A 22,887-nucleotide genomic window follows, 5' to 3' on the forward strand; every position below is an offset into this window, starting at 1 on the left:
ACGCAATATGTACATGATCAGTGATCAGGTATTATCTCATTTAGCTAGGCCATCCTGTATATTTTTCAACTTCATTAGTTTATGAAACAGTTTAATTCGATTAATTGTGAACTTGGAATTTTATTTCTTTCACATTAGAAGAGATAAATAATTATATTGATACATTATGTTTTACGAATTTTAAAACTATTAAAGTACCAAGGAAAATTTCACCATTTTTCCTAAATAAATTTTTAATTCTGCACAGTCTTTAAGTACCATATATTTTATTTTTAACTAAAACAAATTTAATTTACAATTTAAAGTATTATTAGTAAAATGCAAGGATTAAAATAAAAAGTTCCTGTATGATAACATTAACAATTGTTAAATTAACATGTTAAAATCAGTCTTGTAAGTTACATGCGGTTATACTTTAATGTACGTAGATTGTTTACATATATTTGTAATTCTATGGTATCGTTACGAAGGGAAGTGCTGCGTAAATTCCATATAAACATATTCATACGATATTCGTACGATATATCATGATAACGTTATATTATCTCTTATACTTTAAGAAAAACTAAAATGTCAAACTCAAAATGATCTGTAATATACAGTTATATACAGTAGTACTTGTAACAATATTCGACCTGTGACTTGTTACGTTGTGACTCATTCAGTCTGTCAAATCAAATTCCTGATCTTGATATAAACTTCCTAACCTATAAAACGTCATTTTCAAACGATCAAGCATTCTGTTATAATTTTCTTTATTCATATCTTTCGAGATTGTCTTTAATATAATTAGGTAATTTTTGCATTAAAAGCTGTTGTCTTATAAAATAAACATTAATATATTTTCTCTCTATGTCTATATATAATCGATTCTTTGAAAGTTAATCATTTTCTATCAATTATTTCTATAATCATGTTTTTTTTCTCAAATATTAATTATTTTTATTTTTTGCTCAAACATAATCATAATCTTCTTTAAACTTTCATTATGATTTATGCATCGATATTAATTTTAATAGGTGAAGTTGCAATAGTATTTTTATTCTAATTATGGAGTGGTTATTTGGGAAACGTATTACTCCTGAGGAGATGCTCAGGAAAAATCAGAGAGCTTTAAACAAAGCTATGCGAGATCTTGACAGAGAGAGAATGAGGATGGAACAACAAGAAAAAAAGATTATCGTGGATATAAAGAAACTTGCTAAGGATGGGCAAATGGTAATCTGATCTTGTTTGAATTTATCTTGTATACTATAGGGTGATATTTATTTACTGTTTGATAGGATGCAGTGAAGATTATGGCTAAAGATCTTGTAAGAACTAGGCGTTATGTGAAAAAATTTATGTTGATGAAAGCAAATATCCAAGCAGTTTCTTTAAAGATTCAAACATTGCGTTCACAAAACACAATGGCACAAGCAATGAAGGGAGTCACAAGAGCCATGCAAAATATGAACAAGTGAGTACTTGTCCTGTTCATTTAAAATTAGAATTAGAAAAAATTTTTTATCACTTGCTATACATGAAAATTATATGATTGTACAGACAATTAAATCTTCCTCAAATACAAAAAATATTACAAGAGTTTGAAAAGCAGTCAGAAATAATGGATATGAAAGAGGAAATTATGAATGATGCTATTGATGACGCAATGGAAGATGAGGGTGATGAAGAAGAAAGGTATTTTTGCGATTTCTAAATAAAAATATTTGTATCTCTAAAAAGTATTGACTTTTGTTTGTTGAATATTTCAATTGTAATTATACTATTTATACAGTGATGCCATTGTGTCGCAAGTTTTGGACGAATTGGGTCTCCAATTGACAGATCAATTGTCAGGTTTACCTCAAGCATCCGGTTCATTAAATGTAGTAAATTCCAAGCAACCAGTTGCGACTGCGACAGGGAATGAGGAAGGTGGAAATTTGACAGACGCGGATGCAGATCTGCAAGCTAGACTTGAAAATTTAAGACGTGAATAAGAACACACTCTTATATAGATGAAAAATGTATAAAAGATGTAAAGGAAAGAATTGGTTTTATAAGCATTAATTTTAGGATTGCTTTACGATTTTAGTTAGAGATATGAATGTTTTATCATAGCACTTGTTTTTCAATCCGTTCACTCAGATTATCCATTTATAAAATATAAGAAAAATGTTATATTTCTATCGCTTAAAACAATTATGAATTCATGAAATATGAATGATGAAGAAACAGAGGCATATAACTACGTTATGTATTAATCTGTATTGTTACTTTTTTTATAAAAAAAAAAAAAAAAGAAAAATGAAAGAACTTTAAGATGGTATCTTAAAGTTTCTGTGCATATTTTATTTGCACAGGATAATTTTGTAAAGTGGATAACTTATATTTAGAATGCTTATCAAATATATTATGATAAGATACTTACTTATTATATTTTGATAAATACATGTACATAGATTTACTTGAGAAATTTGTAATTTACGTACATGTACATATACGCTTTCATTTTTTTTTAAGGAAATATTGTACACTTACCGTAAAAGTAAATAAGGGAAATATGTTAGCAGTTTTTATATGAAAAAAACAGCATATAAATTATATGCTCGCATATTCAAAAGAAATACAATGAATAAGTTCGTTCACTGCTTTTATCAAAACGTAATCTTTCAGTGCCTCATAATATATCTACTTTTGATAATTATGTAATAGTAAAAATTATATATTGTTCACAGGCATAATAACCGTATTAATAAAATTTATTTATAAATTGTATTAACTACAACAACGTAATCTGTATTATGTATTAACAAATTTGTTGATAGAAATGCAGTGAAACAAGATTGTGCAATGACGTATTAAATATACGGATAACACACACACATACACGCATATATATATACAGTAAATCTCTTAATAATGAAAATATTATTAACGACAATGAAAACTATTAGTAATTATAAATAAACGAAAGACATAATTATAATGCATTCTTTAATACCTTGCTGATATAAGTAACTAAACATATTATAACTTACCTCTAAAAACTACTGTTAAAAACAACCAGTCAGAAAGATTGAAAACAGCCAATTTTAAATAAATTAAAACAATTTGGCAAATGAAACTAAATTAAACCAATTAAAATAATTTTTCTGAATTACTACTGAAAATATTTAAAAAATCACAAAACGGATTGAATTTTTTCAAAATCTCCTGGAGTAGTATTCATTTCAAAAGGGTATCATAGTCAATAATTCTGTGAGAAATATGAAATATTATCTCTATTAAACAAAATGTACATACACATAATAATGCGCATTGGATAATGATTTTAATATCTTGATCGTGAAATACAGGTATAAAATAGTAGTCTGGTCTGGTTTCGAACATGGCCTAACTAGACGTTCAAAATGAATACGAACGTTTAATTAATTGATCGAAGTGCACTGAATCGATAATTCGGTATCGTTATGGAAAGTTTCAATAAACGTATTTATGTAATGTGTAACTGGACCGCATGTACTTACGGTGTTATTGAGAGACAAAAGAAAAAAGACAAAGGAAAGGAAAAACTATTTTATACGATATTACTAAAGCGGAAGAACAAGGACATTTCGTGGGCACGTGAATTTTTCGAGTTACATGCAGCTTTCCCAATTATTAAGGATTATTAATCATTTTGACAATTAAAACAGTTACAATAAACTGTTAGTTTATTATCTGTATTATTAAAACTGTTAATTCATCGTTTTTCTCTTTCTCTGATTGAATGATTCAATTCAATGCAATTAATTAAATTCACGTGCCCTTTTATACTTCCTACATTCTCCGAATGGTAAACCCTATAGAAATACGATGTAGTTTACAAAATTGTGATGGAACCTTCTGTCAATCACATGTATATATATTGTCAATATCTTTTTAAACATCTCAGAGGTACCGCCCAAACATAACGTACCCCAAGCTAGAATCGTAATTACCGAAGAAATATCTTGTAACGCTCCCCGTTATGTTCACTTAGAATTAAACGCTTTCAAAAATTCGCACCCATCGTTAACACTTCGATAGTCACATGAAGTATTGTAATTAGATAATAAGTGTTTAATAATAAGATGATAGTAAGTATTAAATAAAATAAAACATTTGCAAGTTTGTAATATCGGGGATGGATCTGTTTCGCTTATATATAGTTGAATGTCTTACATGAGCTTAAAATGCTTGTTGGTTAAACATCAGTAACTTTTGGCGGAAAAACTATTTTCCACAAGCAACATTACATTGAATCATGCGAGAGAATGTAATCGAGAAATCATTTTAAGTTCATTGCGATTATATTCATCGACGTCCGTTGAAAAATTCACGTAGTGAGGTTATTACCCTGATATTCGTGCAGATAAACGGAAATGGTCGAGAGGAAACAGAACAGGAATTTTAATTCGCTTTGAGTACATCTACTACTAACTGTGGTTCTTTGATGGTACGCAATTACGGATCTGTCGTAAATAACATCATTTCTATAGTTATCATTTTCATCGAGTACAATTTTATGATGCGTATTAATCAGAATCGATCTGAGAAGCTTCAAATGGAACAAGGATACAAGAAACAAACTGCTCTTTGTCTTAAAAGTACGATTTAATACGATATATCTTGCATTTATCTTATAGTCGAAAATAAAACAAAGAAAATAAAAAAGAAATGAATCAATTGAAAAGAAAATTGTATCAATAGAAAATACATATTTGTTCCTTGTTTCCAGGATACCAAAGGAAAATTTTCAGACTGATTCGTAATATTTACTGGAATAATGCACGAGATGCTATAATGTAATAGAAAGTCGAATGCAACACTGAACCTCATGTTATTATCGCAATAATAATTATACACTTCTCGTTGGATGGAAGGGGAATAAATATACGCGAAGAACAATTCATTTTTTCCTTTTAAATATTCACTATATAAGTGTGGGATTATTAGACCTTATATATGGTGTGTAATCTGTGCATTATGTACGTTTTTTCTCCTTTGTACGCAATGTTCTTTTTGTGTACGCATTGGTATACGTGTATGTATATCATATACATGCACGTAACATATATACAGATTTAAGCTATGTCAAACACAGCCTTCTCTAGATGCAGCATTATAATCTGACAGTTTTCTTCGTATTCTTTTTTGTTCGTTCTTTAATCTGCACTGGAATTACAAATATGAAACCTAATATCATTTCTTATCTACTGGTAGACATGTGCGAATATATCGATACTTTTGTTTGATTCGATCGAACCGAAGAAATTTCCGTTACGGAAATTGATCGCTCGAGCATAATAACATAATAATAATATTGAGGAAGACTACACGCACATATGAAAATATTAACTAAAGATTGTGGTAAATACAAATATTTTCTATATAAAATTCTCCTTCGATAAGTTAGAAACAATAATTCGCACATGTTCAATCTATAATAGCTATTACTATTAAATTACGAATGTTTATACATTTATGGCAAATTTAAAGTAGTAAAAATACGTAAAACATTCAAAATAAAATACTTGCCATAATATTTAATGGATGAAAAAGAAATTTCATTTTTCTTTAGTTATTCCCGTAAAAATATGAATTTGCATAAACATCCGCATTTCAATTATCGATTTAACTGTCGCTCTTTACAACCTTCATGTACTTGACCATTCGCTTTCGAAATCTATTTTTGCATGTCACTTCTACATGGATCGTACATAATATTGGTTAAACTTACAAATAAAATATTACAACTATATTGCGGAAAAGAAGAACAAAAAAGAACGCGTCAAATAACTGCTGGAAATGATCGTGAACGTTCGTAACATAAGTGAGCAACAATTAGGCTTTCGATTAAAATCGCGGATTACGTGGAATTCCGATTTTATCGATTGTGCTTCACTAGTTATGTTCCGTGATGGCGCTAGTGTCACCAAATGTCGCATCTTTCGAAACAATATCTTTGTACGCTTCTTTTTCTCATTTAAGTATCGAGAATCGTATCATTAACTGTGACAATAAAATTCAGTTTTAATATAGTTAATAAAAGGCAATTTACAATTATACAAACTTTATACAAGGAACAATCAAAGTGAACCTATCGATGGAATGGTTTCCTAACAAAGAGAAGAATATATTCGATAAAAGAATGACTGATCATTGTTTAACATTTAAAGACAGTACCTTTTACGATAACATTCACAAAATTGTAAGAAGATTGCCGATATATATATGTATACACGTATTTATGTATATATGTATTGGTTTTGTATTTTCAGTAAGATATTTACAAAAAAAAGTGTAGCAAAGTATGCTCGTCATAACATGTGAAGTATAATATCACTGGATCCGTAAAATTTTACTTTTTTTTTTTTAAGAATTATTTAATCCTTTTCATACGTAGATATCATATATACCACTATATGATATCTACGGTTTTTAACGTTTTTGTAAATTGGTTTGACGTTAAGTCAACAACTTCACGAACTACGTGTATGTATATGTATATTTTTTCTTTCTTCTCTTCTTTTTTTTTGTTCCTTTTAACTATAAGGTTTTCGCAGTCAGTACTGTTTTTTTTTTTTTAAATATATGCATATGTGGAATATACAGTCCGGTCGTATCGTAGGTTCGAGATATTTTAACCCGTTTATTTGTTCCTTACTAATTGTTCCGTTATGCAACGTATCTATGGATGAACTTTCGCGACACTTTTCCCTAAAGGTCGCGAAAAATCTGTTGGTTTCTAGAAGTCGTGTCCCGTCGTGAATATCCTTGAAAAAGCAAGGAATCATGAAGGTTAGATTTCGCTAATTTTCCTAAATAAAGGATCAACTGTTGTTCTGCTATCTCGTGGTATACATTTTTTCGAATGGTCCGATAGTTATTGCGGTATTACAAATGCTCAGAATTCCGAGATGTTTCTCGCTTCCCATTTTTTTTATTACCCTTTTGAATCTAGTGATTTCGAGGTCATCGGAGAGTCTTCTATTTGTTGAACATACAATACTTTGTACCCCGATTTACGATGCCAATAACAAACGTATTCTATATTTTGAACTTTGGTCCTGTTTTATACAATTTTTTTATATCTTCTGTCGATAAAGTAGATTTCTCCTTAGCGAAATTCGATCTCAATCTCGATGAGTAACTACGTATGTATTTTGTTTAACTTTCTAATAATTAGTATCTCATTCACAATAAATTCTCGTAACTTTATCGAAATTCTTAGACTTTCTTGATATCAAATTATAGTGAGCCGGAACCGTCTGTTGTACGTGTTTCTCCTTTAATTTCACTTTCGAATATATTCATCCAATTTGTTCTCATTTGTTTACAACTGAAACTTACAAACCGTATCTTTTCTGTATAGTCTGCTACTTTAAAGAGTAAACATTCTGCTTGAAGTAATTGGAGCAATCCTATCCACAAAAAGATCTTGAATTAGCTTCTATATACAGGGTGTCTCACTTTTACCATGAGTTTTAAATATTTACATTCTGTAATATTTGAAATATTAAATATCACAATGATCGATATATGCATATTTTAAATGTTTGAAACAACTAATTAATTCATTGTAATATCATTCCTGAAAATAATTTACATAAATTATAAAATTTTATATAAATTCAAAAATGAAGGTATTAATTTGTTCTCGATAACAGTCTTAAACAGAGTTAAGCTTCTCGAACGTGTCAAAAATAAAGTAAATGTTGACAACGAAATTATAATACCGTTCCCATAATAGCCGCAGATTTTCACTAAACGTCCAATAGCTTTCTAAGCATCAAAGTGGATGACTCTCCAATAACTTTAAGCAGCGTATCTTCCTGTTTCGTCAGCTGAATTTCCTCGTGGTAATAACGCAATAACATCCGTTTACTTTGGAACAGCAGTTCCTATACAATTTATTACCCTAAACTCTCGGTTTTCATAATACGAACTTGTCGCTATCTACGAGACATGCGTGGCAAATGAACGTTATTGAAGCGTCGTTTCTTATACCTGGAAGTGAATACTTAAATACTTGTCAAACGAGAATCGTCGTTATTTACATTATTTACGTTATTGTAAAAAGAAAGTCTCCCATGATTGTTGCAATTGTCGTATATCTTTTTTTCTTTTTTTATTTATTTTTAAATTAAGAACGACATATAAGAATTACTATCGTGGCGGAATAAATGCATTTCATTTTTCTAACTTTGCTAGAACGCGCCTACCTATTATTACATTCTATAATTAAATGTTCCGTCACAGAAGTACCTTTTATGTCATTCTTAGGGAAAAAGAACAGCCGAACTATGAAATTGTAGACAGATGAAATTCAGCGAAAGACTTCCTGGTAACATTACACGTCTGAAAGAGTGAGGAAAACTGAATGACTATACTAGAGAACAGTTCTTGGTATGTTCAAGGTCGGGCAGTTCTCCCTACCGCCGTTGTTTCACCTTTCTCTTTTTATGTTGACATGACAATAAATAACAGAGTTAGGAAAACTCTAAACACGTTACACTTAATTTATTTATAAAAAAAATAAATAGAATCTTTTATTATCATAATATTATAGGAAAAAGAACTTATACAAAAAATTAAATAAAATAATACTAAAAACAAAAAATACCGAATAGAAAGAAGAATGATCAGAGATAAACCAAGAGATAACAGCAACGCTGCTGCCTACAATGGAATTATACTCGAACTGTACAGATATAATGCAACGGAAAAGATAGCGTCCGTTTTTATGGGAGAATGATCACAAGTGGCCGACGAGTTGAATGATGAAAAGATTAGGAACCACAGATCTAACTAAAGCTACATATTATCACGTAATCGAAACTCGAGACTAGAATGGAGACTTTTTTTCCAATGATAAAACAATGAACCAACAAGTAAAGAAGAAACATTTGGTCAAGCACTTAGACGAATGATACAAATCGCTATTCTAGTAGTGTTGCTTATCTGATGAATTATCTTTTGTTTACCGATCTGTGCGCTTACGTCGGAAACGTATAATTTTTTCTTTTTATTTTACATATTTACACCTCATTCCTCATCTTTTATAACTCGCTTCATCTAACATCTTGCCCTAACCTCTCTTATTTCTGGTAGATAGCTAATGGTTCAATCAATTGCAGATCAATAGAATTCATCATATGATTAACTTTAACCTCGAAATAGCAAAATATTTTTCTTCAATGTAAGTTATACACAATGCTTCGATAGGAATAAGATTCGAGGTGAAAAATAGATTAACTGGCCGAAATAAAAAACTGCGCTTAGAAATTATACTTCGTTTCTTTTGGTTAAAATCCAGTCTTCTCATAGTCTTCCAAATCAATTTTAAAATTCTAATATACTTCTGACTCGCTTATCTGAACTCGACCATAACTCATGGCCAGCTAATGTAATCACTTTCGACCTAAACAATAAGAAAAGCGATAATAAATTCATTTAAGTATTGTATACGTATTTTCATTAGCTACCAACCATACCTCTTGCCTTTAATAATAAAGAAATTAGCCTACTCTTCATCGTAACGCGTGCGTCCGCGTAAACTGAATCGAGAAGCATTTCACGAAGTTTCAGCGAGCTTCACGAACTGATTATCCTTGCCCGATAAGCGATCTAGCCGGCGGCATGGCGACGCACGAGGCGCGACGCTCCGCGTGAAAACGGGACAGGGGCGTCCGCCTCGAGTCATATAGTCCAGACCTGCACCTTTTCCGCAACGATGCACCAGCTCGCGTGATCATAGTAGGACGAGATAATATGCAAGTTCTCCACGTATTTGTTGATCAGTTGGTCCAGCTCGCCCTCCCTGAACACGTGATAGTACTGATGATAAGTAATGGCGCCACCTCCGCGATCGGACGGTAAAGATTCCTGGGACGATGATCCGGTCAGGGAATCGTTACTTCCTGTCGTGGTTACCAGACAATCGGTACTGCGTTTGCTATTGTCTGGATACCTAGGTGGCGTCTCCTCGGAGGCGGACCTCCTTTGTAATTGGAGTCTTCGTTTCTCAGCGTATGATTTAGGGTATTCGTTGGTGTTTGATAATAGCGACATCATGCTGCTACACAATCGTCCAGTGGACTCCGCGTGGCTTCCGTCACTGAAACTGATCGTATTATCGATGGACTCGCCAATATCGCTAGACTCTATGGAGTTTGCGCTTCTTAGATAAGGTTTCTCCGAAGATGGTTTGTCCAAGGAGGACGTTTCTTTCTCGTTCATGAATTCCCCGGTATTGGAGACCATCACGAAATCCATTATGTCGTCTGAAGTACTTCTATGCATTTCTTCATGGAAACCATTATTGGTGTTACTCAGCCATGCGATCGTGTTGGATAAATCGTTGTATTTCGACTTGGTAGATATCGACGATGGAATGTCGTAAGGAGGTAGGTGTTCAAAGTTGCGTTTGTCCAAGTCTTTCCTCGATAGGAATGGTTTATCTAAAGTCTTCTGATCGCTCTTGTTTTCGTCCAACTCGTGCATCAAGTTTTCACTAAGCTTTTCGGTAAAGTCTATCAGATGCTTGCGACATTCTTCGTTCCACGTATCCTCCACCTTTGGCAATTGAATATCCGACTTCGTTCTGACTTTTGTTTCGCTACTAGCTGAACTTTCAACGCTTTCCTGTTGTGCTATCTGCGTCGAGTACGATTTAGTGTGCGTTTTTGTGATGGCCGTCTCCACAGTATCCTCCAGAAAATTGGCGACGTTAGTTGCAGCTTCTAGAAGTCTAGAAGACTGAGACGAACTACTGTCTCCTGTTGCCTTCGTTTCATCCTCCTTGGAATCAGCTACGTATCCTGATGATTCGTCAGCTGTCGCGTCACTGGGATCAGACACGTTTTCAACCGAGCTATCTAGCACTTCGGATTCGGTACACTCTGACTTAGTATTATCCTTCTTAGCCATGTATTTCTCATCAGAGATTACGCTAATCACAGAACCTATCGAATCCGGTGACGACACTCCACTGGAATCGCTATCCAGATCATCAGTCTCGGGATTGAATAATTCCAATGAAAGCAAACGTGGTAGAACTTTGGTAACAGCCTCCAAACGACCGCTAGCTGTCGTCGAAGCTCTTCTAACCAGAGGAAACGACGGTTTGGTTCGAGTTGCAAAACCAGGCTTCTGTTTCAGCAATTCCTTGATCTGATTTAGTCTGGCCTTACGATTCTCTTCCTCCTTACTGACTTCAATGGTACTTTTCTCGTGCAACGACACGTCAGGACTATCATCCACAGTAGGTAAAAGTGGAGCAGTGTCCTTGTCAGTTTTCGGTTCCTCGACCTCCACACTCTCAGTCATAGATCTATAAGCGCGTATAGTCTGCAAACTAGGCTTCTTCTCTTCGCAGAAATTAGTCCTCCCACAAATCTCACTTTCGATATTCCTTTTATTACCCTGCAAGTCTCCATTGATTGTTTGATGACAACCGTTGTTCGAAACCTCCGTCCTCTTTGTGTTAACAGTATTGTCTCCAGATACCTGTTGCTGGTTGGGGACTGTGGTTGAACCAAAGAATGGCCTGCTAAATACAGGGTTTAAAGTACAAGGGGATAGGCCAGGTGGACTAGGTGGAGGTAGAGACTTGCTAGTAGCTGGAAACTGTTTGAGCAATGGGGATATGGAAATGACCTTCAATCTTGAGTTAGATGTATCAGGAGGATGTTTGACGCGCGGTGAAGGGGGCGCTGAGATGCTTCCCAGCTGATGACCACTGGAGGCTGGAATAATAGCCTCTATCGTTGGCTGTGCGTCCTGCTTTGGCACGTAAATCACGGACGCGAAACTGTCCTCGGAATCGACGCTTGTGTCGCTCTGCAAACTACTGTCTTTCGACGAATCCGAACCGTCTTCGCGAGACAAACGCCTTTCGATCACCTCTGTCTCTCTTTTCGGCACAGTTACAGGCTGAACCTTCGAGTCATTGTACATCATCTTAGACGCTTCGTCGGTCGACGTATTAGTTGTATTCGTTTCATTTTCCGTGGATTTCCATCCTTGTAAGATCTTCACGAATCCGTTCTTGATCGATATACCGGATACCTCGATGTTAGTCGTGGATTGTTTAATCTTGTTCGTAAGGCCACTTTTCAATAGTTGAAATCTCTTTGTCGCGTTTACGGAATAGAGGGAGTCTCTAAGGGATTCGAAGGTTTTCCCTTTGCAGATAATGTCCTCGTTCAGGGACGCCTGTTTCATTATGTTCCTTCGTACCCTTTCTTTCTCTTCTAGCCTATCGGTAGACATTAGTTCCTCGTTCATCGAGCTCTGTTTCAGGATGCTTCCCCGCTTCGAATTATGACCAGGTGTTATCTGAGTGTCAAGCGAAACAAAGATATTAATGTTCTAGCCTGTAGTTAAAATTCGAAATCTATAAAAATTCATTTATAGCTAAGCTAAATTTGCGTAATTGGACTTTTTCTGTATAATTTAGATTAAGATATCGAAGCTTGACACGATAAGAACCTGAAAGAACTAAAAATGATAAAAACCTGAAAGTCTGGAATGTCCTTAGATAGTTCTTGAATGGCAGTGTTATCAGGATGTTCCAAACCGGTGTCGTCCACGAGGTGAGTCTTCTGTTTGACCAGACGTGGCTTCGAGCCACTCATCGACGATGACGTCCTCGATTCCCCGTCTAGATTCAATTCGGACGTCAACATGGAGCACAAACCAGGAATACTGGATCTAGATCGTACAAGATCTAGTCGCTGAATCTCCAAAATGTCACCCAGACTCTTAGATTTAATACTCAGAGAGTCTGACTGTTTGTTTAATGTCACGTTAACATCCTCTACGCGGCGTAACTCGATGGGCAGTTCGTCCACGTCCGGTGGTTCTTCTTGCTCGTAGTCTTTGCGATTTTTCCCACTGCCGCTCTGCCAACTGTCAAGAAACCAAGGTCGATTGCCAGATCCACGTCTACTTCCTGCTAATTTCTAAAAAAACAGAAATTCCAGTTAGCAATTTAGCTCGGCTATCGAGTCTTGTACGATGATGTTCTAATATTTATGAACAGATGCGTATATTAGACAAAGCCGTTTGTAAAGTGTTCAATATAGCGTTTCTCAAGTCAGTGGCTTTCCCAGGTCACTCAGAAATGACTTATCTATAAAAAGAGAAAAGATGTCATGAAACGTCGTATCTCGATAAACGAGTTACTAATTAAATTTACAACTCTGAATCGTTCGTCTGATTTTCAAAAAACAAGGAAACAGGAATGCTCGAGGTTTCCAAATTACAAGAAGACAGTCGCCTTAAAGATTCCTTCCTAAGATCTCATTCAATCGATTATCCAACATCCACGAGGAAACAACGAGAGGCGAAATTACTCGGGCATCCCGCTGACAAACGATCTTCGCTGCATTTTGCCCGTTCCAATTACATTCGAAGCGTATTCTGCAAGCAGTTAGCCTACTTTTTTCGGTACCGAGCATCGTTACGGTTGCGCGCGGAATCGATAAGGCCTGGCAACAATTTAGCCACCTATTGCTAGAAATTATCGTGTCGCAACAACATGCAGGCGGAAAGTTTAAAGAAAAAAAAAAAAAAGAAAAAACAGACGAAAAAGGAATACAGAAAACGAGAAGGAGAAACAATCTCGGCGTTTGCACGCGATTGTATAACACGTGACAACTGGGAACTGTTCAAGGAAACGTGAGCGTAATGCGTGGCTGGAAAGTTGGATCCCATCATCTTTGATGCTTCTCTGCGAAATCTACATTTTTCTTTCGTTTCATCTTTTCCCAGATTCTCGCTATAGTAATAGTAGACGAGTTGCACCTCGTGGTTTTTATTTAATATAAGAAATATTCCAAATATAGAACATATTCGTTATAATAATAGACGAATTACTCTTTGTCATACGTTTCGTTTTTTTGATCGTATTTATAAAAATATGAATTTGCACGAACATCTTGCAGTCTGTTCCAATCAACGAAATTTATATCTTTTCCGTCAGCCAACTTTCCAGCCACGAACGTGGTACGTACTTAGATTATGTTACCTGCAAAGCGCGACGGAAGAAACTATAGCAGGTCTCGTTCGGGCTGGATAGGCTGCTGGTTGACGGTGATGGGCTGAATATCGGGTCGATCCAATAGCTCTTGCTTTTGCATTTTCGTTGGCTGTTCCTGAAACAAGAATCCCATTAGCAGTAATTATCGAGGTTACCATATTGGCTCTGGAAAGCGGAAGAAGAGAGGAAGACTAGCGTAGACGATGGAGATGCAATTTTCGTAAATTACCAATCTTGCAGCGTTGTCAAAATTGTCGAATAATTAACTCATGGCAACCTGGATCGTTTACATTCCGAACAAACCTTCACTCGTGAATTTTCTCAATTCTGGGAATTTTTATTTTTCCTGAAAGATCTTCTACATCTTTTGATTTAAGATCGACTGTATAGCGGATTGGATGGATTTGTCGGAGTAATTTTGGCGGATATTTCGAAAGCGTAAAACAGCGAATAAAATGGAGCGTGGACGTAAACGACTCAGCTTGCGCACAAAAGTGCTAAAATACGAAGAGACGAATTAAGTTGAGCGCAATGTGCAATCTTCCGTTAGCCTTTTTGGATCGTTGGGTCGATTAGATACCTTTTGGAAGATGGGAATTTTTGAGCGTTCTGATTGTAATATAATTCAGTGGCGTGTGGCGCGCTCGAACGTTTCGATCTATTTGTCACCGAGTTCATGCAGTAAGCTTTCGGCCATGGTACCAACACGTCTTGAGACTCGAACTGGAAACAAAAAGAACGAATTTTTTTTATTAATATTCATATTTTTTACTCGCTACTATTTATTAAGATACGTATCTTTCACCTTGAAAGTTATCGTCAAAGGAAATCGCGTTTACGCTATTATAAGTGAAATTTCAACCTGATACGTTTCTTTTATATTGTAGGTCAAAAGTAGAGAAAGTTATTACTTGCAGTGGCTGAGATAAAATTTACTTGGGGTGAAGTTTTACCCATGGCTAGCCTTTAAAGGTTAAATTTATTAGAAATTTCTAATATGGTCACTCTGTAAAAGTATTAATAGGGATGAGGGATATTAATAAAGATAGAAGTAACTATAAAAGGATATCCAGCGTTGGTAATTAAAAAATTTCATAACCAAATGAACAAAGTACGTGCACAAAAGATTGGACTGGAAAATAGATTTAATAGCGATAGATTCAAACGGTTTACCTTGACTATGTGCATTGGAATAATCGTATCGATTGACCGTCATGCTTGGCGTGGGTGTATTTCATAGGCATGTTCGAATACCGTTTGAATTCAATCGTATCGGATGACGACATTTTTAAGCTGAATCGAATAGCCTATATATCCGTAAATCCTTGGAATAGCTTGTAATCCGAAGTTTAAGCGCGTTTACACGCTCCACGTGCTATACACAATTCCATACATTTGAAGCTTTTTGTGTCACTAAATATCTGCTTTTAACTTGAAACGTAAAGTAAAAAATAAATTGAAATAGATCGTATACGGGACTTTGAAATGAAAATAAAAATACGAAGAAATAATATAAAATAAGATGTACATATCGAATATTATAGCATCGCGTTATTTTGTCCCTTTGGAATTCTTTTTTTTTTTTTATGAGAAACAGTTAAGAATTATTTACCTTTCTACGTCCAACGTTTCGTTTAATTTTCTATCTCCGCTATTTTATTTATTTTAGAAGCAATATTTTATTCATTACACGAAGTTACCAGTTCACTGCATGAACGAATAGAGAAACGAAAAGGGGGATGAACAGGGATGAAATACCAAAGACTGACCACGTAGAAGACACATACTAATCTGTATAGTAAATTAAGACACAGAATATAGATATACACTTGGATAAATAGCGTAACGAATTAAGAGTTGGCTTTAAGGAATAAACTAATATATTAGGATGTTCCAAAGTTTCTTTCCTTTTACAAGGAAATGATAGATGCACGACATTTTTTCTTTTACGGTATTTCATTGAATTATGTATAATCCAAACAAAATATTCTATTACTATTCAAATTATATCATTTTATTATCCATTTTGTAGTAATAGAACAGTCGTTTGCTTGCAAAGGGAAAGAAACTTTTGGGTCAACCTGATAGAAGCAAGATGCAGGAAGCGTACACAAGAGCACAGAGATTGTAACAGGTACGTATACGATAAAGGAACACAATACAACACAAATATTTGATTTGTTACGTTTTATTTACCCTTCTGTGTTTTTGTTCCATAGCCCATACCGATATAACCAGTCGACCGCCGATCCGCAATACTCTTGCGAGTTCTTTCAACGCGTGAACTCGCCTCTCTGTTGTGGCAAAGTGATGCACCACGGCGATCGAGAGGACCGCATCGAAACTCTCATCTCGAAACGGCAGAGCTAGATTATCGCAGATCAATACCTGCAATGTAAACGACGAATTTTAGCGATTAATGTCTCTTTCTGTTTTCTGTTTTACGTTTCTACGACAATTAAAATGCCTCATAGACGCGTAAGCACAGTCTATCAATGACAATGATATTAGTTTCGGTCTCGCTTGTTTTAAATGTTATTACGTACAGTTGTAAGATAGAATTCAATTAGAAAGACATTATAATCGCGAGATGACCTATGCCGGATATAATTAATAACGTTCGTTATGATTAGAGCTTAATCAGGTCGTTAGAGACAGGATACGGATACAAGAGTTTGTTTCCGGTATTAGACTGCCATTTCCATTTTATGTACTCTGGATATTTATATTTTCTAAAGTGATATATTCACCTCATTTTCCTTCTCACGCGCGATATCCGTGAAACGCTTGCACCGGTCCACTCCTACCTTAAAGATGCTGTGATTAACGTTCAGGTACTTCCCGTTGCCACAACCTGAATAAGAGTGATCGACTCGTTAGCTAACGATCTCTAACAAAGTTTCACAAATAAACGTATCTGCCGCTCTGCGTTCTTTCAGTCGTTTGCGATTAAACGTGTGTTTTTATCGCTACGAAATTTCCTAACATGGAACACAAATGGAACGGGTGATTACCGATACGCGTGTATCAATTTTATGGTAAGCTTTACACGAAGTTTCCCTCAAAGTATCGAGTCTTGCCGCTCGCTGAAACGGAAATAAGACTCGGAACGTACAGATTCTAGGAGCGTGAAAATAAAATTAAATTGATCACGAATGAACCGCGGATTTTACTGCATTTACGGCAGATTTAAGAACGTAAAAACGTACAAAATACGCGTACCATGCAAAGACACGGAAAATATTCAAAGCGAAATACGTTCTCTACTATACATGATCAGCGAAATGAATCTACGCGTATGTTTCTTTAATTAAGAAAAATACGAAATTGCAGGAAAATCTGCAATATAGTTACGAGCGAAATCAAAGGTTTTGCTATGAATTCCGGTTTGGTAATGCGATCAGCTGATCGGTCTGTAAGAAACAGACCGGAAAACCGATGACTAATTCGACGGGTGAAACCGGTAGTTGGAACGATGAACGAAAAGCGGTTGAGAAGCGGAACACGATACGCGAACCCGGCCTCAAAGTTCGCTGGTCGATGAGTTTGTGTAATCCAAGGAGAACGTATCCCACGGTATTTCAAAGGTGGCTACGCGACATATCGTTCGACCACATTGCATTTGAACTTAGACAAGCGTACGCGTTACCTGTACGTGATTTACACGAACTCGCGTTGATACATCCGTGCGGAGGTCAATTGATCATGTGAAAGCGCAAGTAGCCGGAGTTAAGAGGCGGGGAAAAAGCGGCCAAAGGAAGGAATAAAGACACGCGTCTATAAATGGGCTGTGCACGCGCGTGTGTGTATGTGTTTGTTCCATGGGGCGCGGCTATAGTAAGACTGAAAAATCTGCGAATCGACTCGTGAGATCAACGAGCAATTACATTAAATTGTTCGTTTCCGATACAAAAATCTTAGAATATTTTGATTAAATTATATATGTAAATTGTACAGGGTGTCCTAGTATTGTCTTATAGCGTGGTAACCACAAGTCCGTTGCTTTCCCTTTCGTATTTTGCCACAGTCAAGTATACTCGATAAATTTTCAAACTCCACTTTCTCTAAACTAAGCCCTTAAACGAACAAATTTCCACCCATATTTTGTTCTTATCTTTTCATAAGGAAACACCTCGTGCGTGTTATGCTCGTATTTGTTATTCTGTCGCACTCTGTATATACAATCTTCCTAAAAAAAAAAAAGAAAAAAATGTATAGGTAACGATCTTTCTTTGGTACAGCGTAATTAATATCACATTGTCCTAAATGAAAGTTTAGAAATAAAAATTCTCGTTGCACTTTGTACGAAGCAGTGGAATCTTCTTACATCCTCTTCGATGCTCGCTTTCGTGATTTTCCTGTTGTTTTTATTCGTGGGTATCTCTGGCCTTGATTCACCATACATCGAGCAGTCTTTTAGCATATGCTCGAAGGATCCCGACTTTTTTCTCTCACGTACCTGACACAGTTCCTCTTCGTTTGTACATCGTGCTACTTCGTTTATTCCTCCGACTTCCCATTCTTCTCTTCCTACCGATTTTGTCCGTGCTAGGATCCCCCATTTTAATTCGATCCAACGGTTTATTTTTATATACCGTTCTCTATTTACTCTTCTCCTTACTGAGCTCCTTGTAACCTGCTTCGTTTATTAACTACAACTATTCAATGAATCTTTAAGCGACGACAGCGATTACAATAATAGCATTTTTTCTTCTATCGTGTACATAGACTATACGTGTAGGACACCCTGTACATGGTAAATGTTAATATCTCTATTCAAAGGAAACTATACGATGTGTGAAAGCCGGTAAAGTTACCAATATCGCAAACAAGGGCTCCCGGCTCCAGTTCTTCGAGAAATTGATAGATTCGTGGCCAGTGTCGACTCTGGACCGTTTTTTCGGCGCATTGCTCGTAAACTTCATGGACGTAGGCTTGCTCCAAGGCCACCGACCGAGCTACTTGCTCTCCGTCGCTTTCAGACATCCCTCTCGCTAAGATGGTTTACCCTCATCCACACGCGTGTCCGCGAAACTGCAATCAAAATAGTCACTCGTTATCAATCCATAAGAGCGAACATAAATTTCACAGTAAAATATCTTTACTTACACTTAACAGAGTGCAAGCAATTTTAACGTTGTACGAAAGGACTAAATTAAGACTAAACTCGCAACGCTTCTACTTGAAATCCATTGAAAATATTTCTGTATATAGGGCGAGTATTTATTTATTGTTATAGCGAGCTTATTATATTATTATAATTATATTATTTATAAGCTGTGAATTAAAATTGAAAAAATATGCAGATCGATATTAAACGAGACAAAGTGAAAGAAACGGCAAAAGGCGAGGGACTGTTTGCTCTTGCCGTGGTTTTCTACTTGTCGTTTCACGTTACGCTTATTTTGAAACGATCCGTAGTGACAAGTCACTGGCAGCGACCGGATAACCGGTAAATAAAACTGATCCTGACTCCTAATTACGATAGAACTTGAATTACACAACCCAAAACAGCTGCAACTAATTTTATCTCGCTAATCTTCTGCGTTTTTTTTTCTCTTTTATTTTTTAATCTGATAAAACACCTACGCAAGGTCACGCAACGATTTTGTACAAAAGTTATCATTGTCGTCCCACGTTAACAATAACGCGACGGTTTCTCATAACGCGGAACCTCGGAAACTCTCCGCGGCGGGTTTCTCGACTCGTGCCACCGTGCATTTTCTCTTGCTCGTTCCGTTTATTCGCCAAAACAATCCTCCGCGTCGCATTGTCTTCCGTCTTATCACCTACGATGAATGGAAACAAAGGGTCGGTTTAAATTATTCGAGCACGAGACAGCTACGCGTATCTCGCTACGCCTCTAAATATTCTACGAATATCTTCCATGGAAATTTTTGTTTAGGAAAAGAAATTAAGTTTGGTCGAAATTTTCGCCCCGAACATTCGTCAAATTTTTATCAATTTTCTCGACCAGAACAAAGAAGATACAGTTCTGCGTAAACACCTGCTGTCCAGCTACGAATCTTCCAGTTTTTTCGAATCCTCCGAGTGGAATCGCTTTCGTTTTCAATGCTGTAGTCGCGTGAAGCACGAGGTTGGCTTTAATTTTATTTGGTCATCCATTGATATTCCATAATCGGCGGCCGACGATGGATTCCGGTTTTCAAAGGTACCGGTTTCGTACTTTCTCGTCACTTTCATTTACCAAGCGCTCCCTACACGTTTCCACCTCGATAAGTTGTGAGGAAATCGTTGATGTTTATTAACATCCTTCGACCACTTTTATTCCCAATAAATTCTCATACCTTATGTCTTTCCCCTTGCGATTTCGTGGCCAATATTCCTCTCTTTGATATACCGATAGATTTGTAAATAATCGTGATATCAACATCAACGTTTGAAGTTATATTTAGAAAGGAATTAATAATTGAATCGCAAGGAAATGAATTATTAATCAGCTTAGACTTACTTACTTAGTCGTGTTTCGTAGATCATCGGTGCTGTATAAAGAATATCTCGTAAGGAATTTATCGCAAATACAGTAAACCGCTGTATAACGCGAGTTTTTACAACGCGAATATTTATTATATGATATAACGCGGCAAATACGTGTAACAAAGTAATAGATTGGTTGAAAAGATCGAACGTGTAAGTGAAACTGACTCAACGATTGAAAATGAATATTTATTTCCATGAGAAAGAAGATGTTGCAACGTGATTTGCGGCGATTCCGACGGTGACTGATAACGAAGATCGTAAAAGTATTTTTCTATTTAAAAAAATCTTCAAGAACACAATACGTGGATTTGTATAATTACATTTTTATTAAAATTCAATGAAATACAACATTTTTTACATACATGAATAATATGTTTTTTTTAATCAACTTCGTATACACGTTATTTGTTTTTAAAATATTGTCCTATTTGATAAAACATAGAAAATAAAAGTCGACGTAGCGACGATCGTTTCGAACACGTTGCTTTAGATTACGCGACAAATTCCGGTAAAACGCGATTTTACAGGAGTGTCTCTAAAATAATTAAAGATATAAAAAAATATGTTCGACAAAGCCCATACCTAAATCGAAGAATATTTACATATTCGTGTAATCTTCTGCATGGAAATCGTTTCATATGAGAATTCCAAGGACGATTAAATTCTTTTTTTTTTTATCAAATTAAATGCTTCCTATTACGCGCAATTTCCGATAAATTGCCGATTAAAACATAATACAGAAACGCAACGTAATGTATACAATATTCCGGTGAAGCGGCAGAGCCGGCGGAAAGGTTAAAGTTTAAAAGGCTTGAAAGTTTAAAAATGCCAGCAAGAGTCTAGAAGCGCCTTTTTTAAAAAAGAGCGACGCAAAGAAGGGTTAAAAATAGTCGTCTGCAAGTACTTCCGTTAACGCTAAAATAACAGCTCCAAATACTTCCGTATTCCGTGTATGTTTCACCGGAGTTTCATCCTTAAGAGGACCTAAGATATTTTTAAACGCTGAACCTCCAAGCTCTTTCATCGAATTCAAGGAAAATCATCCGTGAACATATCCGTCCTCGACTTTCATTCACCTCCACGGTCAAAGCCTAATCGATCTTACTTTTTGATCTAACTAAAACGCGTTTACCTTTCCAACGAGTACCAACGAAATATTCACATAAATCATAGAATGACGAAAGGAGAGTAAATGCCCTTATGGCCGTTAAACTTTTCGGCTGTTGCAACCCTGTTAAAAAGCGATTCTATTCCGATCGTCGCTTTGTAAAAATTGAAAATCGTGAAATTAGGAATATAGTCGGTGGAGCGTTTTGGCGGAACACACCGGGCCAGAATCCACAGGTAGCACGTTCGACCTAATTAATCGTCGTTGGTTGGCCTACATCCTAATGAATCGCGTATTGACCAGTGTAACTCAGTGCACGCACGAGATTATCGGTCGACAGCTGTCGCGAAACCAGTTCGAAACAATAGCTTTGGACATTGAAAAAGAGGAGAGGAAATGTTCGACTGAACGTACGTTCCAAACTGATATCGACGCTCGAAATTGATATTGCCACGTGATCGCGTGCAGTGACGTTCTTCGCTACGTGCGACATTGCGCCTGTTACTATCGTCTCGTGTATTATTTTCTGTTTTTTTTTATTTTCCTCCTTAGTTTCCCTGGTTTGACGACGATCGAGAATCGATGATTCGTATGGGAAGGACCTTGCTTAGTTACGCGTTGCATAGCGCCGCTAGCGATGGATGAAACTTTATTCAAATCCTGTCTAGTCGTAAATCAGGAATCGAGAAAATTAATAATAATCGATGCAACGATAAACGGTATTACGTGTTCCTTCGCGGTTTTAAATTTTCCATTATATGTGTAGAGAAAAAGAGAGAAGAGAAGAGGAGATGAGACAGGCGATAAAATCGTCTTACTCTTCGGCTCTCTACCAATCAACTTCGTCGAGCGGAATCATCATCAACGCGTCAGAGTGTTGATTCGAAAAATCGATCGGACTATCTATAATTGGATGTTTGACAAACCGAACAAAAGGTACGGGAGGGAAACGAGATACCGAGAGTATATCTGTCTGTGAATACGATCGGGTTTTATCGCGTCCAAAGAGAAATGCTCCATATACGTCAATCCATCGATCAATCAACGCTGTTTTTTCCTATGAGTTTCCCCAGGCGTGGAATATTATTAGTTTGTCCAAAGGAAGGACGACGATTGGAAGGATCGTGAAACTGTATTCTAGATTTCGTAATTGCAGCAATGTCTCCATCTAAATATCTTAGCGTGATAACATTTTCTGCAATCGCGAATCGGACAACAATAACAG

General features: G+C 35.9%; 2 protein-coding genes across 5 annotated transcripts in view; one reads left to right on the forward strand and one right to left on the reverse strand.

Moving 5' to 3' along the window:
* The first annotated feature begins 13 nt into the window (after positions 1 to 13).
* On the forward strand, positions 14 to 2,971 carry LOC132913615 (charged multivesicular body protein 2a). 2 transcript variants are annotated; one of them, XM_060972075.1, is made up of 5 exons: positions 14 to 28; positions 1,020 to 1,218; positions 1,284 to 1,459; positions 1,546 to 1,680; positions 1,778 to 2,971. In XM_060972075.1, the coding sequence occupies exons 2-5, from the start codon at positions 1,051 to 1,053 to the stop codon at positions 1,980 to 1,982; spliced, it is 684 nt and encodes a 227-aa protein (XP_060828058.1). In that variant the 5' UTR covers positions 14 to 28; positions 1,020 to 1,050; the 3' UTR covers positions 1,983 to 2,971. The 2 variants fall into 2 exon arrangements, with proteins under 2 accessions (XP_060828058.1, XP_060828050.1); XM_060972067.1 differs by lacking the exon at positions 14 to 28 and adding an exon at positions 389 to 793.
* Positions 2,972 to 3,248: 277 nt separating this feature from the next.
* LOC132912707 (uncharacterized) overlaps positions 3,249 to 22,887 on the reverse strand; it is a 46,688-nt gene continuing 27,049 nt past the window's right edge. For 2 of the 3 annotated variants that reach the window (XM_060970375.1, XM_060970385.1), the window contains exons 2-8: positions 18,871 to 19,087; positions 16,804 to 16,907; positions 16,250 to 16,441; positions 14,634 to 14,776; positions 14,042 to 14,168; positions 12,528 to 12,974; positions 3,249 to 12,348 (exon numbers count right to left, since the gene is read on the reverse strand). In XM_060970375.1, the coding sequence (XP_060826358.1) occupies positions 9,709 to 12,348; positions 12,528 to 12,974; positions 14,042 to 14,168; positions 14,634 to 14,776; positions 16,250 to 16,441; positions 16,804 to 16,907; positions 18,871 to 19,039 (3,822 nt within the window). In that variant the 5' untranslated portion in view covers positions 19,040 to 19,087 and the 3' untranslated portion in view covers positions 3,249 to 9,708. The remainder of the gene's footprint in view (positions 12,349 to 12,527; positions 12,975 to 14,041; positions 14,169 to 14,633; positions 14,777 to 16,249; positions 16,442 to 16,803; positions 16,908 to 18,870; positions 19,088 to 22,887) is intronic. The other variant, XR_009659261.1, reaches the window with a different exon arrangement.

Source organism: Bombus pascuorum, chromosome 1 (genome assembly GCF_905332965.1).
Source record: "Bombus pascuorum chromosome 1, iyBomPasc1.1, whole genome shotgun sequence".
In the NCBI taxonomy this organism is placed as follows: Eukaryota; Metazoa; Arthropoda; class Insecta; order Hymenoptera; family Apidae; genus Bombus; species Bombus pascuorum.

Excerpts from the sequence above, each read along its gene's own strand:
- LOC132913615 (XM_060972075.1), top strand. The coding sequence starts at position 1,051 with ATGGAGTGGTTATTTGGGAAACGTATTACTCCTGAGGAGATGCTCAGG. Across the intron at positions 1,219-1,283 it reads TTGCTAAGGATGGGCAAATG|GATGCAGTGAAGATTATGGC; the intron begins GTAATCTGATCT and ends ACTGTTTGATAG. Across the intron at positions 1,460-1,545 it reads GCCATGCAAAATATGAACAA|ACAATTAAATCTTCCTCAAA; the intron begins GTGAGTACTTGT and ends ATGATTGTACAG.